We start from the raw sequence: 20,016 nt of genomic DNA, 5'->3' as shown, positions 1-20,016 counted from the left end.
AGAAAGAATCTCCATGACAATAAAGGGCTGTTCTTAAAGTGGGGTGAAATAATCCCCTGGAATAATTTAGATCGGAGTAGCTTAGAATTTTTCTTATTGTTTAGCAGAAACTTTTATTTTCTGCTGTACTCTGGAGTGTTCTCTCACTCCTGAAGAAGGTTTATCTGTTGTGTTCTTAAAAATACAATTAAGTGCTGTCCGTCTTTTCACTGCTATTTTCCTTTCATGGACAAACTTGTGATCAGATTTTCAGCAAATGAGATGCCATTAAGAAGGATTAAATGTCAGTAGCTTTGTGCTGCTCTGCTAAATCTTGAACTGCTGAATTATTCAACACGTCGGTAGAATGAAGAAAACCATTTGAACTATTTATGTTTCAACAGAAGTAGTCCCCACCTTAGTACAAATGGGGTATCCTCTTTCTCAGGGAAGACCAGACCATCTGTAATTCAAGGTACAGTTGAAGTCCTAACCTCTTTAATGCAAGAGCTACAAAACAGTGGAAAGACTGATTCGGAACTTTGGAAAAACTGTGAGGTATCTAGTTTTGTTTTATTTCTGGAATTAAAAAAAAATTCTATTTATAAATATGCCTCTACTAAACTCTAAATTCTAGACATTTATATCCTAAAGAGCATGATACTTAAGTTATTGCTAGAATAAAGTGGTCAAGGATATTAATTAGGGAACAATATAGAACAAATGTGAAAAATGATCAAGGTACGTTTTAACAAAATATAAGTGATTAGACATTCTAATTTATACTTAAAATGTGAACTAAAATATTGTCTTCATAAAAATGAGAATTCCAAAATTATTGATATTGTTACTAATTCTGATCTTTTAAGTAACTTATACAGAATTGTCATCATTTTGTAAAACCTAAATCCACTTTGAAATATTTCTAATTATAAAGTAAGGTTTCTGTTTAATACCTTATCGCATTTAGCTGTGCTACATTGACTTATATTGGTTGTTCCGGTCAAGTGGTTCTATATTTTGTCCATAGGTTAAATTGTGGTATAAAAATTTAACAGTTAAAAGAATACTTACAAATAAGTTTTGTTTCATGGAATAATGCCCAAGATAGACTTTTCCAAGGCTAGAGTTGGTAACGCTTTGTAGAAATGTGTAAAACATTATTATTAAATTCTTTAGAGAGCAGTAGATTTTGTTGTAAATGTTAATCATAGTTTTAAAACTATGTAGAATAAATGGAATGAAAGATTATCTGGTTTAAGAATTCAGCAGCAGCCACCCCTAAGTGTAATTACTTATATTCATTATCCATAATCATTGGAATTATAAAAATGACTATTATGGCAAACTTAAAAGAAAACTGAGTTTTAATTTTTGATACCTTTTTTTTCCATATAACAATCAGTATGTGCTAATGCAAAAGACCTATAAAATGCCATTGTAAAATGATGTAAATAATAATGGAATGTTTTATGAAATGCTTCCCCTAGTATACTTACTCATTAGCTTATAATACCTGAATTGATACACTTTAAAAAAAAAAATGAGGCATTGCCTCAATGTGGCTTGACTTCTGGCAAATTCATTTTTAAGTAGAAATTGTTACTTTTAGTCTTTGAAATCAACATCTTAAATCAGAATCAGAATATATTTGTGAATTTAAGACACAGATGATTACAAGCCCAGAATACCAACCAGCTACTTACACCTTTTAATATTTGAACCGGTTTCTTTCTTTCTGCCCTTTCTTCTCCTGTGATCTAACAGATTATTTTTATTCTGTTGAGTATTAACTGACTACTTAATTTTTATAATGTAGGCATATAATTGATTATTCACTGAAGAGCTTCTTAAGCTATTTCTGACTTTGACAGAATATGAAATACTTTTTTGGCCATTTCAGTAAAATTTCTTGAATTTGTTTTGTGTGTTTTCATAGCCTATGAAAATAAAAGTCTCTGATGCTTTAGGGTAATGATTTAGACAGAATGGGAGGGTAATGATTGCGCAAGTCTTATTCCTGACTCTTCCCTGAATTTCGTGTTTACACCTTTCTTTTGGAATAGTAACATTTGTCTGATTTCTACCACTTATAAGAAACTAATCTACATTATTACAGTAAAGAACTAAACCTCCACAGAGCTCTGGAAGAGATCTGGGGATGACCTGATTCTTTAGAATTCCTTTATAAAACCTCTCTTCTGGGATTCTTAAGTTTATCACTGCTTAAACTTGGGAAGGTTATGTATTTTTATTAGATCAGGAAAGAATCTTTTAAGACATTTCCATAGAAATACTTTTATACATTCTTAAGTACTTGCTAATATTTCTATGATTGTAAGAAAAATTTAAAAGCACATCATTAACTAAATTATTTTAGCATTTTAACAATTTAGCACTACTGATTATGTATATAATAGTAATAGTTACGTGATAATTATTGAGTATTTGCCAGGCAGTATACTAGATACTTTCTGTTAGTGGCACTCAACCTTATTGGACCCAAAGCCCTCTTTTTATAACAGTTTTCAAAATAATATCAACTTATATTGTCCTGAAATGAAATTCACAGATAATATAACCTGCCTGTATCTGCTTTGAAAAAAAAAATCAATGTAATGTCCTAACTGTGCTATAAAAGAGGAATAATAGTTACTTATAATAAAATAATATGTAAATGTATAAATACTCAGACATATCCACATTAGACAACATAACGTAGCAGCAGTCTGGTGTTTACCTCTATGTAGACTCACCTTGAACGCAGCAGCTATCAACACAGACTGATACATCTGCCTTGCACTGATGATCCAGCACCGCAACTGGTGACATGATTGTTTGAAATGGTGACTCATTTCTGAGCACGTTCTGAAACATCTTGGTAGTTGCATTCCTGGACAATTGGGTGATTTGAAAACTATGCAAAATATGTATCATTTTTATAATATAAAATGGACACAGGACAGTTCTTTATTGTCAGGGACTATCCTGTGATTTGTATCCCTGGATCCTGCCCACTAAATGCTGGTGGTGCTCCCGCGATCCTTGTGACAACCATGAATGACCTCACAGATTTTCAAAATATAGTTCCCCCATTGAGATCACTGCTTTACATGCATCACATTTAAATCTAAAATGTAGTCCTCTCAGCCACCTATGAGGTGTTGCTGTTCCCCTTTTATAAATTAGGAAACTGAGGCATAAAGAAGTTAAATTTACTTGTTCAGGACCACCCAGGTTGTTGGTGGAGAGGTGGGAGTCTGGCCTGGGAGAAGCCCATAGGACGTTTCCCAGGCCAGACTAGAGCAGCGGATGGCAGCAGCCCCGTTCAGGCTAATAGCGCCAGGCACCTGCGCTCAGGGGGAATCCAGGCGCCTGTGCCCTCCGGCAGTACGTAAGATGCGGGTAGTGTACATAGGTTTAGTTGGAAATGAATACTAGCCCTTCTTAATAATTAAGTGTATAATGTTATTCACAGTATTAATAATATTCTTAAATTAGCTTACTTAAAATTAAAACATTAACAATAAAATCTGACTTGGAAAAACAAAGTCTCCACTAATTTATGGCCTGAATGAACTCTATTCATTTGTATCCTAAATAAGAAAATGATGATAAGAATGTGATTAATCTCAAGTGTCTCACATACTATGAAGCCATTTTTTGTTAAGTAAATTGTTCTATCATAATTTAGTTTTATGTGAATAATAACTTTATTAGGACAAACATAACCCCTAAAGGTATAGGGGTATAACTGAATAAGGAAACTGTTGCCTGCTGATTTCTTTTATGTTTTGACTAATATAAGATACCTCACATTGTAAGTTGAGAAGGTAAGGGACTTGATTTGATCTAGTCCACCTCGTCCTGAAGTCAGTTGATTTAGAATTCACACTTCCTATCAGTACCATCCTATTTCATTTTGAGGCTTTCTTTTCCAGTCTTGAGGTTTTCTCCTCTTTACCTTAATACCGTTATACAGGTTTCAACTTAATTCTGTTATATAAGTGGCTTTCACCATGAACCTGAAGGGTCCCTGGATTGTGTAGTCTATAATACCAAGAAAAGTGCAGCTAGCAGTATCCATTGTTATACACTCGTTTAGACTGTGTATCTGAGTGTCCACTCTGGGCCTTGTGTCCTAGGTGCTGGAGACGGGGTGGGCACAGGGGTGGGAGACAGACGGGTTAACCAGGAGAACAAGTGAGGTACTTTCTGACTGTGGTAAACGCTCCAAAGGAACTAAACAGGGTGCCAAGAAAGAGAGAGAGTGACTCTGAGGATGGTCTGGGAAACTCTTTGAGATAAGATGGTAATTGAGCTGAAATTGCAGCGAGGGAAGAAGCCAGCCACGTTGAGAGCTGCGGAGAGAGCTTTCCAGGTAGAGGGTACAGCAAGTGCGAGACTTTTGAGGCGGAAGACAGTTTTGGCATGTCCAGGGAACAGAAGGGGGCCAGTGAGGCTGGTGTGTGTCGAGAAAGGGACAGAGAGACTTGAGATGACGCTGGGAAGTGTAGATGAGCCAGATCACGCAGGGCCCTGTAGGGAATGACCGGAGTGGAAAGACACCGAAAGGTTTTAAACAGGGAAGCCAGTTGTGGTAGCTCCTTGTTGACATTGTATGTTATTACATACGGTCTGTTACTGAAAGTAGACCAGCCTTTAGATTGAAGTCAGCCTCTGGAGAAGTCCGTGCCCCCTCTCCTCCCGTGTTTTGGCCTAGTCTAGTTATAAGAGCACTTAGCTACTACTCGTGGGGGTCAGGATGGATCAGGACCTAAAAGTGGCCGTGGAGGGAATTATAGGTCGCTTCCATAGGTTTTCAGAGTCATTTTTTCATTCTTTTTCAGCTGCAGTGCTTTAAAGAACTTTAATATCTGACTCTAAAAAAGGTTTTTTAACTTGAAGAACAACTAGATTAGGGATCACATTCTCCTAATACTAAACTATTTGTTGTTTTAAGATGCGGGATTCTTTTTCTGGGTCCAGGTTAGTGTTTAAGAAAACCATTAGGTGTTATGAGGAAAGGAAGAGGGACTTAAGACAAATGTAAAGTACAACTAGCAGCAGTTCTTGATTAATCAGAAATGGTAGCAGATGACATCAAATTAAGATGCCATTTGAAAAAGAAGATTTACTCAGACCCTCAAATTTACCCAGACCACAGGTAACAGAAGAAAGGGGTGCCCAAGCCTATGTCCGTGTACTTTTGCATTAAATTTAGTTTTATAATTAATTTAGCTTATGATTTTTACATTAAAAATACATTTTTAAAAAAAGGCCCTTTCCCACTGGAGGAATATTTCTGTGAAATATTAGGTTAAAAATTTATGTTTAACTAAAATATTTTATAATTTACTAGACCAGGTGGTTACAACTATTCAATTTGGTGGAAAAACAATGCCAAGAGCAGATAGTTGCCCAGCAGGAACAGTTCCACAACCAAATTCAAGTAAGTTCTTTATATTGATTCTTGTTTTATATTGTAAGATTTGCAGAAGAACCAATTAGTTAATTTTTTTTTTCCCTTTTTTTTGGGAGAAGGAAGAATTCATTACTTGCAGCAAATAAGGAGAACACCAGGGATCTTTTCCCAAAGCAGTGTCTCCCCAAACTGCAAAACTGGGGAAGTTTTAAACTAAGGGTATATGCATAATCATGAGGGGGCTTAAGCAGAGGAGAACCCAGCATAGAATTGGGACAAAGGCCCACAGAGTCCAGGCTTTACTTGATTGAAGTCAGGAGGGTCAGCAGCAGCATTCCATCCTCCACCTGGGTGGGGGCCTGAGTTCCTGGTGTCAGGACTTATTGAAGCTCAGGTTCTTTGTGTCTCATCCCAGGAAGGATTCAGTGAGAGACAAAGTGATAGGTAAGAAGTAGATGTATTTATTTAGAGGTACACATTCCATATATAGAACTCGGTCTGTCTCAAAAGGTGAGAGTGGCCCTGGGAGAAATGCCAGAGTGTGGGCCATCTCAAAGGTCCCAATTAGTTCTTCATATCAGTTTTGTTTATAAGCTAAATATAATGCACATGTGTCATCTTTAGGGTAATATCTCTTATTTTTAAACACAATATTTTAAGACATTTATAAAAATGTAATGTTAATATACATCCTTAGCCAAATCTGTAACTTTTTATTTTCAGCGTATACAGAAGGAGATAAAAAATTTAGTCAAGTTACAGACCAATAATGCTTCCTGGGCGTCCTGTGATAGAAGTTCTTTAAGCAGACAAATATCTTCAGAAAGTCAAATGGGTTTTTTTTCTGAAAGCAGTGAGAGAAATGAATCTGTTATCAGTTATCCCAAGTCTAAAGAACCTGAAATGCAGCAAGAAACATCCATGTCACAACCAGACTGCAATGTGGATAGTAGCTCAGTGAGCAGTGGGTATGGTACCTTTTGTGTCTCAGAACTAAATACCTACAAATCTAAGGACGCTCAAGAGTTCATGGAGCACGCAGAGGTTTCTAAAGGACAGTTTGGAGCACCGGTGGTGCAAACGGAGTCACTTGTAGATGGTGTGAAAAACCAGAGTTTTTATATACATACAAATGAAGAGTTTTGTGCATCTTTAAAGGAAGATACTCCCATTTTTCCTGGTGAATTTGAACACAGTTTTCTTGGTGAAAATAAGATTTTGGAAGTATACAGTGGAAAAACAGATAAGTAAGTAGAATTTCTCCATCATTTGAAGGGAGTTTGACTTGTTTATTACATTTATAATAAGCTAAACATGTTTAGTAAATACAGCTCCTTTTAGTTGGAATGAGATGTGTTTGAATGTCTATCAGTTTTATCAAATTGTTTTATTTACTGCCTGTTGAAAACTGAAATTAACAAAGCACACTATATGCTAACGACATCTGTCTTCCCATTTACAATGTTATAAGACTACTAAAACTCTTAAGGTGAGAGGCCTTGCCAGAAAAATACCTTTTATATTTTCTAGTCACTATCGACTTGCTGAAAATTAGAGTATAGGACTGCATCAACAGTGGAATTTTGTCGCACGTGTTCATATAATTTAAAACAAAAAATTATATACAAGCATACTCAGTTTTATGTTTTTTGTTTATAAGAAGAGATTTTGTAAGTTAAATGACATTTTGATTGACCCAGGTAAAAGAAACTTTTGGTAAAAGAAACTTTGGCTGAATGTTTGTAAAGCAAATAATCACTTAAAATTATGTTCCGTTTTATGTCTCTGAAATATGTCATCCAGTGTAAGGTATTTTGCTGTGGCAACACAAATCTTGGGTACCCATAAGTATAAGTCCATCTAAAAAAGTATGCTTTCACTGTAGAGATGTACTGAGTACTTGAAGGGGCCACTATAGTGGTTTTTGTTCTGTTCCATGGCTACAGACTATAAGTATTGTTAATCACTGCTAGTCAGTCTTTTTCTTCATTTTGCCTTTAATAATAAGATATTGTAAAAAGAAATTTATGTGAATCAATAAAAATCCATCCTCTCTCTGCTATTAGAAAAACAACTCAAAGCATTTTCCACTGACATAGTATCTACTATTGTTTAGTTTTATTTGTGAAGGACAGCATTTAAAGAGAGGTGTTTTGTTTTTTTCTTTTTAAATAGTAAATCTATAACATCATGGGCTCAAAAGCTGAAGCAGAACCAACCAAAGAGAGCACATAAAGAAGAGGGGTGTTCAAAATCTGTGCAAGGAAATGAGCAAACCAAGAAATCACCAATTGAGAAAGTAGGTGATAAGTCACTTGTCTCTGGCATGCTTCATCTATGGACAATTAGGATAATTATGTTGAGTTTACCACATGTTCATTAACATAAGTTTTTTGCCCTTTGTTTTGTATTGTTAATTTGTTCCATTGACATATCTTTTTTGGTGTCTCAAAGGATGGGAAACAATGCTCCAATTAGTGGTTCTTTAGTAGGCTGGAAATCAAAACTAATGAGGGATAAAGTACTACTAAAAAAAAAATGAAACATTTTGTAAAGGTCCTAATTCTCTTTGTACTGCAAATGTTTACATTTAGCCAGAGAGTAATATATTGTTTTTTAAAAAACTCTCAGATAATTTTGTTCTACTGTTAAGTTGTAATAAGTAGTACTCTGTGTGTGAATGCTTTAAGATGCCATTATAAAAACAGTTGAAGCTTGGACAACTCTGAATTTATAATCCAAATTGTAAGAGATTGAATGTTTAAATTCTAAACAGTCATTTAAATTCCTTTTGCTCATATAGCAGCTGCTTTTGTTAAAGAGCTATAGCTACTGAGTAAGTTTTAAACATCTTTAAAGACCTTTTGGCCTAAATTGTCATAGAATAACATTGTTTAGTATAATACATTGAGATCGCAAAGTCAAGTCTCTCTACAAACTTGATTCCTTTAGAAACTGGCCATGTCTTGATCATCCTAAACATAGTCTTTCCATCTTCCTTTGAAAAAGATCTATTAAAGAATAGAAGTTGTGGGGACATTACTGGTGGCGCAGTGGTTAAGAATCCGCCTGCCAATGCAGGGGACGCGGGTTCAAGCCCTGGTCCGGGAAGATCACACATGCCGCGGAGCAACTAAGCCCGTGTGCCACAACTACTAAAGCCTGTGCTCCTAGAGCCCGTGCTCCGCAACAAGAGAAGCCCCCGCAATGAGAAGCACATGCATTGCAATGAAGAGCAGCCCCTGCTCGCCGCAGCTAGAGAAAGTCCGCACACAGCAACAAAGACCCAACGCAGCCAAAAATAAATTAATTTTAAAAAAAAGAGTAGAAGTCGTAAGAAGGCAGTCCCTCAGCCTTCATAAGGCAATATTTCTCTTGCAGTAAATTTTCTTTCTTCAGCCCATGATACTTAGGCTTCTTGATATCATCATTTTTTTAACTTACTCAGATTTGTGTTGAGGAGGGAAATGAAGGTGAAGAAGCTACATGAACCATCAAGCCTTGGGGGCTGGTGCTGTATTGGTAGCTCTGTTCTTTTGAACCTGTGCGCCATCAAGCATGGTATCCTTATTTGGTGTGGTGGCATAAAAGCATTTGGAGACTGGGGTGAAAGTTGTTTTTTTCATTGGAATAGGTTGGCAGAAATGGAGAATGTTTTCATATATAGTAGCTTCATTTTTTCTGTTTTTACCTTAACTGAAACTCAGTTGTGGAGACTTTTTCACTTCTGATGAACTTTGGATTTGTGGTGTGTAACTCAGTGGACTCACTGTCTTTTGTGGCTGTGGATCGGTATTTGTTCCATGTAGCCCTGTGGTTTCCAGAATTTGCTGCACATTGGAGTCACCTGAGGAGCCTTAAAAATCTACTTATGACTGGCCGCCAGCCCCAGGCGGCCTGTCCTCATTGGTGCAGTTGTGACCTATGATCAGGTGGTTTAAAACCTCCTCAGGTGATTCTTATGTGCTGTAAAGCTTGGAACCAATGATCTAGCCTAATTTTCTCCCTTGATTCAGTGGAGAATCAGACAAACAGCTGAAGGATCAGAGACTGCCTGAGAAATGCCCTTGGGGGGATAGGTCTACCTAGTAGCCTGTTCTGCCTCTGGGGATGTCAGTTGCGCAGAGGGTAAAGCTGTGATGAGGGCATGATTCCCTTTGAATTTTTCCTTTTCTTTGATCATCTCTGGACAAGTTTTATTTTTCCTATTTTTTAAAGGTGAATTAGATATTTTTGCTATTAAATCATTAGGGGAAATCAAGTTTCTTTGGTATGTCCAAGTTTTACATGGCTTTCAGGTAATGGTGGTTATTGAATCAAAGACACCACACCTGAAATGCACTTCTTACCTGCATAATTCTGAATCAAATTCTGTGGATTCACAAAAGTTGGAACTTTCTTCTTTAGTTCATCCTTTCTCTTCTCCCATTGTTTTTTTTCCATTTTCAGTCTAAATCCAGGGAATCTTTATGATCAGAATTCTCTTGGGATCCAATTTTCTTTTTATACAAGGTAGTTTATTTTGGGTCCTAGCTATTTTGAAGCATGTCTTGAAACTGGATATTGTTTAGCACAAGGATTTTCCAAAGCTCAAGTCGGTCTTTGTTTCCTTGGTCCTTTGTCTGGGACAGACTGCCTGTTACCACTTCCCCAGGTGTGGGCTCCATGGTGGTTTTTCAGATGCTGCTCGGCTGTTACTGATGAAGATCCTGTGCTAGGCTGAGGCCAGCTTCTTGGGAAGGGCTTTCCTTGCACCATACTTTTCGTTGCTCTTTAAAAGCCGGGCCTGTTTTCTTCAGCCGATGCCTGGTGGCCTGGAAGAGTGCAGCAGGCAGCCGTGTGAGGTGAGCCCCCTCCAGCCAAGGGGGCGTGTGTCGACTGAGCGCGTTAAGTTTTACACCAAAGAACCGGGAAAAAGTCAAAATATTTTAATTGGGATTTTTCACTTAGTCTTTTGCAGTCAGCTTCTCTTGGTCTGTTAAGTACAGAGGCGCGACAGAAATTTGAACAGGTAGGCGTTTTAGGAGAGACATTTGATGAAAAGGAGGCTAAAGTGGTGCCTTAGAAGGCTGAGGGGATAACCCCTCCTTGGTGTATAGAATGTCATCAGCTTAGTGCGCTTTTGCTTTTTCAGTGGGTTCACAGGTGCTTGTAAGCAGGTAGAGCTAAATACTTTTTAACAGGAATTAAAAGTTTGATGTTGGTGGAACTGATAAGAAAAATTCCGATGAAAATCACATATCTCTCTGGGGAAACAGATTTCTTGTGATAATACCAGAGATATTGTGAGGAGAGTTTAGCTTAGAATTTTTATTAGAATTGAGGATAAGTAAGCATTTTTAGCCCTTTCTGGTAACCAATTATTTGCATATAAGATGTAGTCTACTATTTAAAGTTCATATTAATTATTGATATGCAGCTTTTAGAGTTGATTTATTGTAGTCTTAATGATAAAAATGAATTGTTATGGCTTTTACACTAATTTTTATACTAAATGACTTTAATTCTAGGCACTTGAAGTTTCTTTTGGAAGTTGATGGCAAATTATAAATACATTTTCTTTTGTTAAAAAAATTAATTTATTTTTGGTTGTGTTGGGTCTTCGTTGCTGTGCGCGGGCTTTCTCTAGTTGTGGTGAGCGGGGGCTACTCTTTGTTGCGGTGCACGGGCTTCTCATTGCAGTGGCTTCTCATTGTGGAGCACGGGCCCTAGGTGCGCAGGCTTCAGTAGTTGTGGCACATGGGCTCCGTAGTTGTGGCTCGCGGGCTCTAGAGCACAGGCTCAGTAGTTGTGGCACATGGGCTTAGTTGTTCCGCGGCACGTGGGATCTTCCCGTACCAGGGCTCGAACCTGTGTCCCCAGCATTGGCAGGCGGATTCTTAACCACTGCGCCACCAGGGAAGTCCATAAATACATTTTCATTCTGAACTCATAACATCTGCTTCCGGTTTCCTCTTTCATCTCCACAGAGAATCAAAATAAACTTTTGTAAATTACACAGGAATAGAAAATCCTTCATTGTTAATTCCTATCATTTTGCGATTCTTGTAACCATGGGGAAAACCAGGCTTGCTTTCTTTGTGAACCTCTGAAAGTTTCTCTACGCCTGGGTTTGACACCTGGCTCTTACTTCTTGCGTCAGCAGTTTGTGCCTAATGATTTTTAGCTGGCAACTAATGGTTTTCTTTCTTGAATTGTAGTCTGATTTCACTGCTGCTACACATTCTCGAGCTTTTTACCTCAACAAACCAGATGAGAGTCCAAATTATTGGATGTCTGATTCAGGAGCAGGTATGATACTTATATTTCTAGAGTTTTTTTCAAAATAATAACGTGTGCATTTCTCATAGGGTGATAATCATGTATATTAGAGTGGTTTCTATAAAAGTATTATGTGTTGTCTTGTGCCTCTGGTAGCTGTAACTTCCTCACTTGCCTTACTTTGTGTTACAAGTTCTGTAAAGATAGAAAGAAGTACTTTTGCAGTTATTTCAAACAGCTGCAAAAATCATCTCAGCATTTTTCAGATACTCCAAAATGAATTAAGAAATTCAAACTGTCTGTAAGCCATTCTTTACTCTCCACGGTGAGCTTATTTTAGCTTTAATGGCTTTACATACTGACTCCTTTTTCCCACAATCCCACATCCAATTCAGGATGAATTAGCTTTGCCTTGTGAAAATTACCATGATCCGATCACCTGTCACCACCTTCCTGCTCTCACCCTAGCAGAGCCCCATCACCTGTCCCCTGGGTTCCCGCGAGCTTCCTAACCAGCTTCTCTGCTTTCACCCTTGCAGCTTCCATCTGTTCTCCACACAGTAGCCAATGCAATCCTTTTTAAAGACAGGTCAGATCTTGTGACTCCTCTGCTCAAGCCCTGCGGCGGGTCCACTTCCCGCAGAGTAACAGTCGGGAGGGAGTCTGTCCTCACAGAGGCCTGCAGGCCCGGAGACATCTGGCTCTGCTCTTTGACCTTGCTGTCTGCTGCTCTCTCCCTTTCTCTGCTTCAGTGGAGAGGCTGTTTGCTCAAATATGCCAGATAAGTTCTCATTTTAGGGCTTTTGCTTTGGCTGCTTCCTGTGTGTGGAATGTTCTCCCCCGCCCCTTGCGGGGGAGCTCCCTCATATATGGCTAACACGGCCAACCTTGACCACCCTATTCAAAAAGAGCGTCTGCCCTCCCTTCCCCACGCACTGCATATTCCCTTACACTGATTTTTACATTTTACTAGAGTGCTTACCACCTTCTGACATGCTGTGTGTACTGCATGATTGACTTACAGTGCACGGCTTGCTCTTCTCGCCTCCTCCTCCCCAGCTGGTACAGTAAACGCTCAATAAGGATTTGAATTATTGAATTCTTTAGATTGCTTCTATGTAAGTCTGTACTGTGCATAAAGGAATTGTCTTTTAAAAAAATATATTTCAAATTGCACGAGTTTATCTTGACTTTTAATAATATGATAGTTCAGTTTAAAATATTTGGATCATTAAGTTACGACTCTTACATGGCAAGGCATTTATGTGAATTTTTTCCCTTCCAAATTCAATTTCCTCTATCCAGATAGCCAAAAACTTCCCGTATTTAATTTTCTTTAGGTAAAAATAAGTTATTCTAGAACACATACTTCCCATGTTTAATTTTCTTTAGGTAGAAATAAGTTACTCTAGAAAGTATTTTTGTTCTTTTTCCTCACCCTTATCTATGCTGTGTATTTGTTCACATTAGGACTGACTTACTGGAAACTGGAGGAGAAGGACATGTATCACTCTCTGCCTGAGACTTTAGAGAAGACGTTTGTTCCAGCCTCCTCCACGGATGTATCACCAAGCCAGGTAATTTAATAACCCACGATGCACGTGTGTATTTGTGTTATACAGTTGTATACACTATTTCATTTACAAAGTTCGTATTTTTCAATTTCTGATATACAGAAAAATGCATGGGCTTTAAATCATATCCGCCTGCTTTCAGATTTGGTCTCTGTCATTCACTGCCTATGTGATCGTAGGAACGTTACTTAAAAATGGAATTAAAAATGCCTGGTTAGTGTTTTGTGAAAATAAATGACATGGTTTTGTGCCCACTATTTTAAATACAGTAGGTACACAAATAAACTTCTTCCCCCGTTCCCAGACGTGGTTTTGATTTTCTGTTCTGTAACACCCTCCCACTGATCCGTTTGTGTCATAATTATGAGCAATTTAATTTGCTGTTTTGATTTTCTTTGAGCAAGAAATGTAAATATTTTGTTGACTTCAGAGCAAAGAAATAAAAATATCCAGTATGTGTACATCGATGTATATATCTCACTTCTGTGTTTAGATCAGGAGATGAGAGAATAGGTTGGAGGAAAGGAGAGATACAATTAAAGTAACCAGGAGAGCTGTAAACACGAGTGACAGGCATAGATGGACAGGACAACGTGGGACCAGTGTATTTTTGGACATTGGAGTCCCAGAGAGGGTGGGAACCAGCATTCTGTCCTTCAGGAAAGGAGGAAAACAGAGACAGATAAACACTAAGAAGGAAGGGTGGGGGAAGTGAGATTGAGGGGTCTGGGGGACTCAGTGGGCTTTGCAATTACAGGGCTCACTGTGTGTGTTTCTTGGTCTTCAGCATCAGTAAATTAACACTATATTTTGTTGACTCAAAATATAAAGTTGCCATCAATTTTAAGACTTCCTGTTTCATATTCTACCAAGAAAAAAAATTCATCAATCAGATGGATACAATGCTTTCTTATCCCTTAGAATTTATATTTTGTAGACGTAAACATATATTTTTATCCTATAATTCTCGTACATACTTATGGATAATATAAATGAAGTAAATTAGTTGAAACTTCTTTACCTACAGGAGCTTACACTCCACACTCCTTTCTTTTTAAGTCAGTGTTGGTTTCTGTGTTTTCCACATGCCATTTCCCTCGGGCCACCAAGAGCATTGGTGACTTGGCATTTCTTTAAAAAAGGATGAAAGGCCTTGGTGCTGAGTTTTTACCTGGCTTAGTAGTTATGTAGGACTGGCCTGCTTTTGACTCTCAGATGGGGAATGTTGCTAAACATGTCTAATTCACTGTCCCTTAAATATTGCTTCTCAGGGGTTCCAGCGTAGCCTCTAGGATTTTCTTCCAAGCTGCTGACACCTATTTGGCCAATTTTGAAAGCTTTTTTATTTGCTTATGAGCAGGCAGTGACAATTATGTCACAGCTGCTACTTGACCAAAGGCATTTGTAAGATGCTGTTAATTACAAGAGACATCCTCACTTCAGAGATGTTAAAATATGACAAGAAGAGAAATCATAAAAGTGGTGAAAAGGGAACTCCCTAGCAGTCCAGTGGTTGGGACTCTGAGCTCTCACTACCGAGGGCCTGGGTTCAGTCCCTGGTCGGGGAACTAACATCCCACAAGCCACTCGGCACACCAAAAAACAAAGGTGGTGAAAAATATTACTTCGTACTACAATGAACTCTAAATATAGAATAGTTGCAACTGTTCACCCAGGGCAGGATTCCTCAGGCTGTAGCCATAGTCCAAGAGCTGCTGCTTGGCATAGATTTCAGTGCTTGAAAAGGCTTCCAGGTTGTTGGTATATAGAAAGTAAAATTTCAAAGCAGGATTATAGAAATTGTGGTAAATTTTAAGTGTTTACATTTAACAAATTAATGCCTTTAATGCACACACAAAAAGTATAATTAATTGTCTTTTTCACAAGCTAGTTATAGAGTTTATTAAAAAAAACATTAGTTCATGGTGCTCTGCAGTCTGTCTATGTAGGGTCTGGAAATGGGACAGTTTAAAAGTTTAAAGCTATAGGACGAATGTGTTCTTTCAGTGCTTTCAATGTATCTCTCGCTGAATCTGTAATCTCATTTGAGAGAATGTCCACGGTTTAAATTTGAGGCCCAGGGTTAAATGGTACCCCTGTCATGCCCTACAATAAGTCCCACGTTGAAATAATTTAAGCCCAGTGTTTTAATATTTGGAGTTTAGGTTTGTAACACTTCCAGTGTAGCAAAGCCCTGATTTCAGCTGTAGAAGTTAGGATTGTATCTTCTTCTTCTTTTTTTAAAAAAAATATTTATTTATTTATTTGGTTGTATGGGGTCTTAGTTACGGCATGTGGGCTCCTTAGTTGTGGTATGCAAACTCTTAGTTGCAACATGCATGTGGGATCTAGTTCCTCGACCAGGGGTCAAACCCGGGTCCCTTGCATTGGGAGTGAGGCGTCCTATCCACTGTGCCACCAGGGAAGTCCCCGTATCTTCTTATTTTACTAATTAAAAAAAGGTCTTATTTTCATTGGGTAACTTCTTTCTTAACACTTCTTGTTGTCTGCCAACTCTTAAACACGAATATAACTACAGAGCTGGGGAACTCCACCTTTTGACACCTGTCCCTTTGAGTCACAGGAAATTAATCTGGCCAGAAGTCTTCTTGCTCTGATTCCTCCATTCATTATGAAGTCTTTTCTTACCTCAAAACTTGGTTCTTATTTTGAGTAAGGAGATTACCAAGGATTTTATTCTTTGGAAGTGTTCTTAGGCTGCTAAATATCTTAGGTTTAAATTATCCCCTTAATATTTATTGTTAGAGGGTATGAAAATTTTTTCATTCTGAGGGAGCCTCATAATAGGTAATGACTTCCAAACTCTTATTACAAATCTGGCAGTCTGGCATCTCAGTTTATTTTAAATTTTTCAAAAATCTTTTTATGGTGCTGATCTTGATATCAGGAAAGTAAACTTTTTTCATCATTGATTCGTTGATAATATTTAAATAATTTTGTTTCGTATCTTTAAGTCTAATACTAGTAATGAGATGAAGCTACCATCACTGAAGGATATTTATCATAAAAAACAGAGGGAAAATAAGCAGTTACCTGAGAGGAATCTCCCTTCTGCTTCCAACCCAAATCATCCACCGGAGGTAAAGTTGACAGCACTCTGCTGAGTGACAATGAAAGATGCCTCATGACTCTTAACTCTCATCTTGAGCTTCCTTTTCCCTAGGAGATCTAAAGCCTACTCACTTGAAAAACAAAAACTGAGTACAGAGGGCAAGAGCTTACTGTTGTCTGTCTTATTTCTAGGTACTGACTCTAGACCCAACATTACACATGAAGCCAAGTCAGCAGATTTCAGGGATTCAGCCACATGGCTTTTTGAATGCCCTTGATGACAGAATATCCTTCTCACCGGACTCTGTTCTAGAACCTAGTATGGCTAGTCACTCTGACATAGACTCGTTTTCACAAGCAAGTCATGTTACTTCTCAGTTATCTGGATTCCCAAAATATCCTTCAAATACAAAAGTTTCTCCAGTGGACTCTTGGAAAAATCATGCGTTCCAAAATGAAAGTAGGACCAGTTCCACGTTTCCTGCAGTATATACTATTGGTAGTAACGACATCTCAGTCAACAGTGTAGATGAAGAAAACACTGGCCTGGTACCTTTTGCCTCAGTCAGTCAGTCCCAGCTTCCAGGTACAGCCAGTGGTGTCCCAGAATGCATTTCACTGACTTCCCTGGAAGATCCTGTGATATTGTCTAAGTATGTATTTCAGTGAATGGCTTGTAATGTCAATAGGTTTTTTATGATGTCTGTTTGAATGATGAAAATTGTTTTTATTGAACTTCAGTAATGTATAAAAAATTAAAAAGATAATATGTTTATAAGGTAGACCATCTAAAATATAATGTCTTTTTTTTTTTGCTTTATTAGTTGTCATTTTGTGTATTAATCTATTATATTTTCTGTGGGTGTATAAAGGAAAAAGCCTGTATTTTTGTGTATGAGAATCATTATGTTCTTGGTTTTTCTTATCGAGATAGTGAGGAGATGCTTTCTAAATGATGTTTTTTCCTCTCACCAACAGGGTTAGGCAGAACCTGAAGGAAAAGCATGCTCGACACATAGCAGATCTTCGAGCTTATTATGAATCAGAAATAAATAGTTTGAAACAGAAACTGGAGGCAAAAGAAATTTCTGCAGTTGAAGATTGGAAGAAAACCAATCAAATTCTTGTAGACAGGTAAGACTTATAATTTAACTGTAAAGTTAGTGTTTCTCCAACTTGGATATATTATTTTCCCTAAAGTATAATATATTGTGATGTTAAAACACTTTGAAAACGTGTGCTTTAGATTTGAAAATTTTCACACAGAAACATGTTTGCCTAGGTAATTATTTTTAAAGATTTGAGGGAATTCCCTGGCAGTCCAGTGGTTAGGACTCCTTGCTCTCACTGCTTAGGGCCCGGGTTCAATCCCTGGTTGGGGAACTAAAATCCCGCAAGCCGTGGGTGCAGCCAAAAAATAAAGATTTGAGCCATCCTCTTACAAAACACTGATAATTGATGAGGACATTTGTTTTGTGTGGGCGCAATACTGAGATAGTTGAGCAGATTTTGTATATGTAAAGGAATGTCATTTATGGGAGGATTAATGCTCTACGGATTCCCTAATAAGTCTATGATTGATGTCCTGGGGCAGTTCTCAACCTTTCTTCATACCCAGATATGCATAACTTTAACCCAGACACTCTTGAACCTGTGGAAACAGTTATCTCATTCAAAAAAACCATAGACACACAAGGGAGAATGGTCTTATACTAGGGATAGCTTTCCACTTATTTCAGAGAGAGAATCATTTACAAAATTTGATGCTTTTACTAATATTAATAACAGCATACTTGAGGGACTTCCCTGGCTGTCCAGTGGTTAATTTAAGACTCCATGCTTCCACTGCAGGTGGCTTGGGTTCGATCCTTGGTCGGGGAACTGAGATCCCACATGCCATGCGGCATGGCCAAAAAAAAAATTAAAAAAATTAAAAAATAACAGCGTACTTGCAACATACTTTACAAATGGAATTAAACAGATTGAAAACTGGTGGAGTCTAGGTGACAGCAAAGTCTTCTCTAGGGAAAAAAAGACAAAACCCCTTGAGAAAAGATTGGGAAGGAACTGAAATCTGATCCAGTTAACAGTTTAACTTGGAGAATTCTAGGAAAACTAGCTTTTATTTATTTATTTATCTATTTATCTCTTTGGCTGTGTTGGGTCTTTGTTGCGGTGTGCAGCCTTCTCATTGCAGTGGCTTTTCTTGTTGTGGAGCAAGGGCTCTAGGCACATGGGCTCAGTAGTTGTGGCAAGGGCTCAGTAGTTGTGGCTTGCAGGCTCTAGAGCGCAGGCTCAGTAGTTGTGGAGCACGGGCTCAGTTGCTCCGCAGCATGTGGGATCTTCCTGGACCAGGGCTTGAACCCGTGTCCCCTGCATTGGCAGGTGGATGCTTAACCGCTGCGCCACCAGGGAAGCCCGGAAAACTAGCTTTTGTACTAGTGTGTGGTCGCTGTGGTAGTTAACATGCTGTCTTGATCCTGAGCCTTTCTGTAGCTTCCATTTTGCTGTTGGTGGTGGCGATGGGGGTACAATGGCAGAGAAGTACTTTGAAAAGAGCCAGGAAAAAAGGCCAGTTTTAGGTTTTCTAGGACAAAAAGAAAAGAGTAGATACCAGGCTGGGAGAAGTTGGTTCTTATTTTTGTTTTGTTTTGTTTTTTAAGAAGGCACAGATGACCACAGGTACTTCCTGTTGGAAAACAGAAGTCTGAAAGAAGCCGACCAGTAGACCTTGTTAGGTCAAAGACGGGGTGCCAAAGAAGGGGAGCTAATTAAAACATCTTTATGTCTAGAAGCTGCTAGAGCACACGGAGCAGTGAGAGAATGTAGGAGGAGCAAATTGGAAGTCAGGGCTTTAAATAAGTGGTCATGTTATAACAGTAACAACAGCAATCTAGGTAGTCGAGTAAATGTACTGATAGCGTGCAAATGAAGAGCAACGCATTATTTTCTCCTACCACTACCCCTAAAGGGCTTGATTTGGCCTACCATATAAAACTGTGTTACAGAGGACAGTAGAAACAAAATAGGAAGTTGCAGTTATTTAGAACTGGAAAAATGATTTACCTAAGACAAAAACCAATATTATATTGTCAGTATACACAGCAATTTTTTTCAGATTTCAGAATTGCAAATTGGGGAATCCCACTGCTATTGCAGATGGGACCATTAACACTTACATTGTCACACAATTGCAACTTGAGGGATGAGATCTCTGGCATACCGGAATCAGTGAGGTAATTACAACAGAAAAATAACAACACAGCAACACTTGACTATTTAGTGATCTTTGTTTCAAGAACAGTTTCATCAGTATTTCATTTCTGCAAGGCATTAATGCATAGCGGGTAGGAGCATGACTCTGGAGCCAGACTGCCTGGCTTAGAATCCCAGTGTGACTCTGGAGGAACTTAACTTCTCTGTCTCTGTATTCTCATCTGTAAAATGGGAATGATGGCAGTCCTAACTCACAGGATTGTGAGGATGAATGCAAAGTGCTTAACATAGACTGAGTGTGTAGTCAGTGCCGAATAAATATTAGCTTTTATTCGCAACACATCATTGAACACTGATTCAAAATGGTGACCAAATTCTTCCATGTATTTTCTTATTTTGAGGTTCTATGGTAATTAACTTTACAAAGAAAGTCTTTAATTATAAGAATAACATTCATGCTGATTTGAAATAGTACAGAAGGATTTAATA

General features: G+C 38.1%; 1 protein-coding gene across 13 annotated transcripts in view; it reads left to right on the top strand.

Moving 5' to 3' along the window:
- The window catches only part of MPHOSPH9 (M-phase phosphoprotein 9), a 55,877-nt gene that overhangs the window by 4,369 nt on the left and 31,492 nt on the right, over positions 1 to 20,016 (top strand). For 9 of the 13 annotated variants that reach the window (XR_009005016.1, XR_009005017.1, XM_007189601.2 and 6 more), the window contains 9 exons: positions 384 to 537; positions 5,342 to 5,431; positions 6,128 to 6,651; positions 7,580 to 7,703; positions 11,605 to 11,695; positions 13,136 to 13,242; positions 16,215 to 16,340; positions 16,504 to 16,964; positions 17,290 to 17,445. Coding sequence is in view for 11 of the 13 variants with exons in the window: in XM_007189601.2 (XP_007189663.2) it covers positions 384 to 537; positions 5,342 to 5,431; positions 6,128 to 6,651; positions 7,580 to 7,703; positions 11,605 to 11,695; positions 13,136 to 13,242; positions 16,215 to 16,340; positions 16,504 to 16,964; positions 17,290 to 17,445 (1,833 nt within the window). In the remaining 2 variants the exon portion in view is untranslated. Of the gene's footprint in view, positions 1 to 383; positions 538 to 5,341; positions 5,432 to 6,127; positions 6,652 to 7,579; positions 7,704 to 11,604; positions 11,696 to 13,135; positions 13,243 to 16,214; positions 16,341 to 16,503; positions 16,965 to 17,289; positions 17,446 to 20,016 lie in introns of those variants that run through there. The other 4 variants (XM_057526264.1, XM_057526267.1, XM_057526266.1 and 1 more) reach the window with 4 other exon arrangements.

Source organism: Balaenoptera acutorostrata, chromosome 13, assembly GCF_949987535.1.
Source record: "Balaenoptera acutorostrata chromosome 13, mBalAcu1.1, whole genome shotgun sequence".
Classification (NCBI taxonomy): domain Eukaryota; kingdom Metazoa; phylum Chordata; class Mammalia; order Artiodactyla; family Balaenopteridae; genus Balaenoptera; species Balaenoptera acutorostrata.
This window is presented reverse-complemented; position numbering and strand designations above follow the sequence as displayed.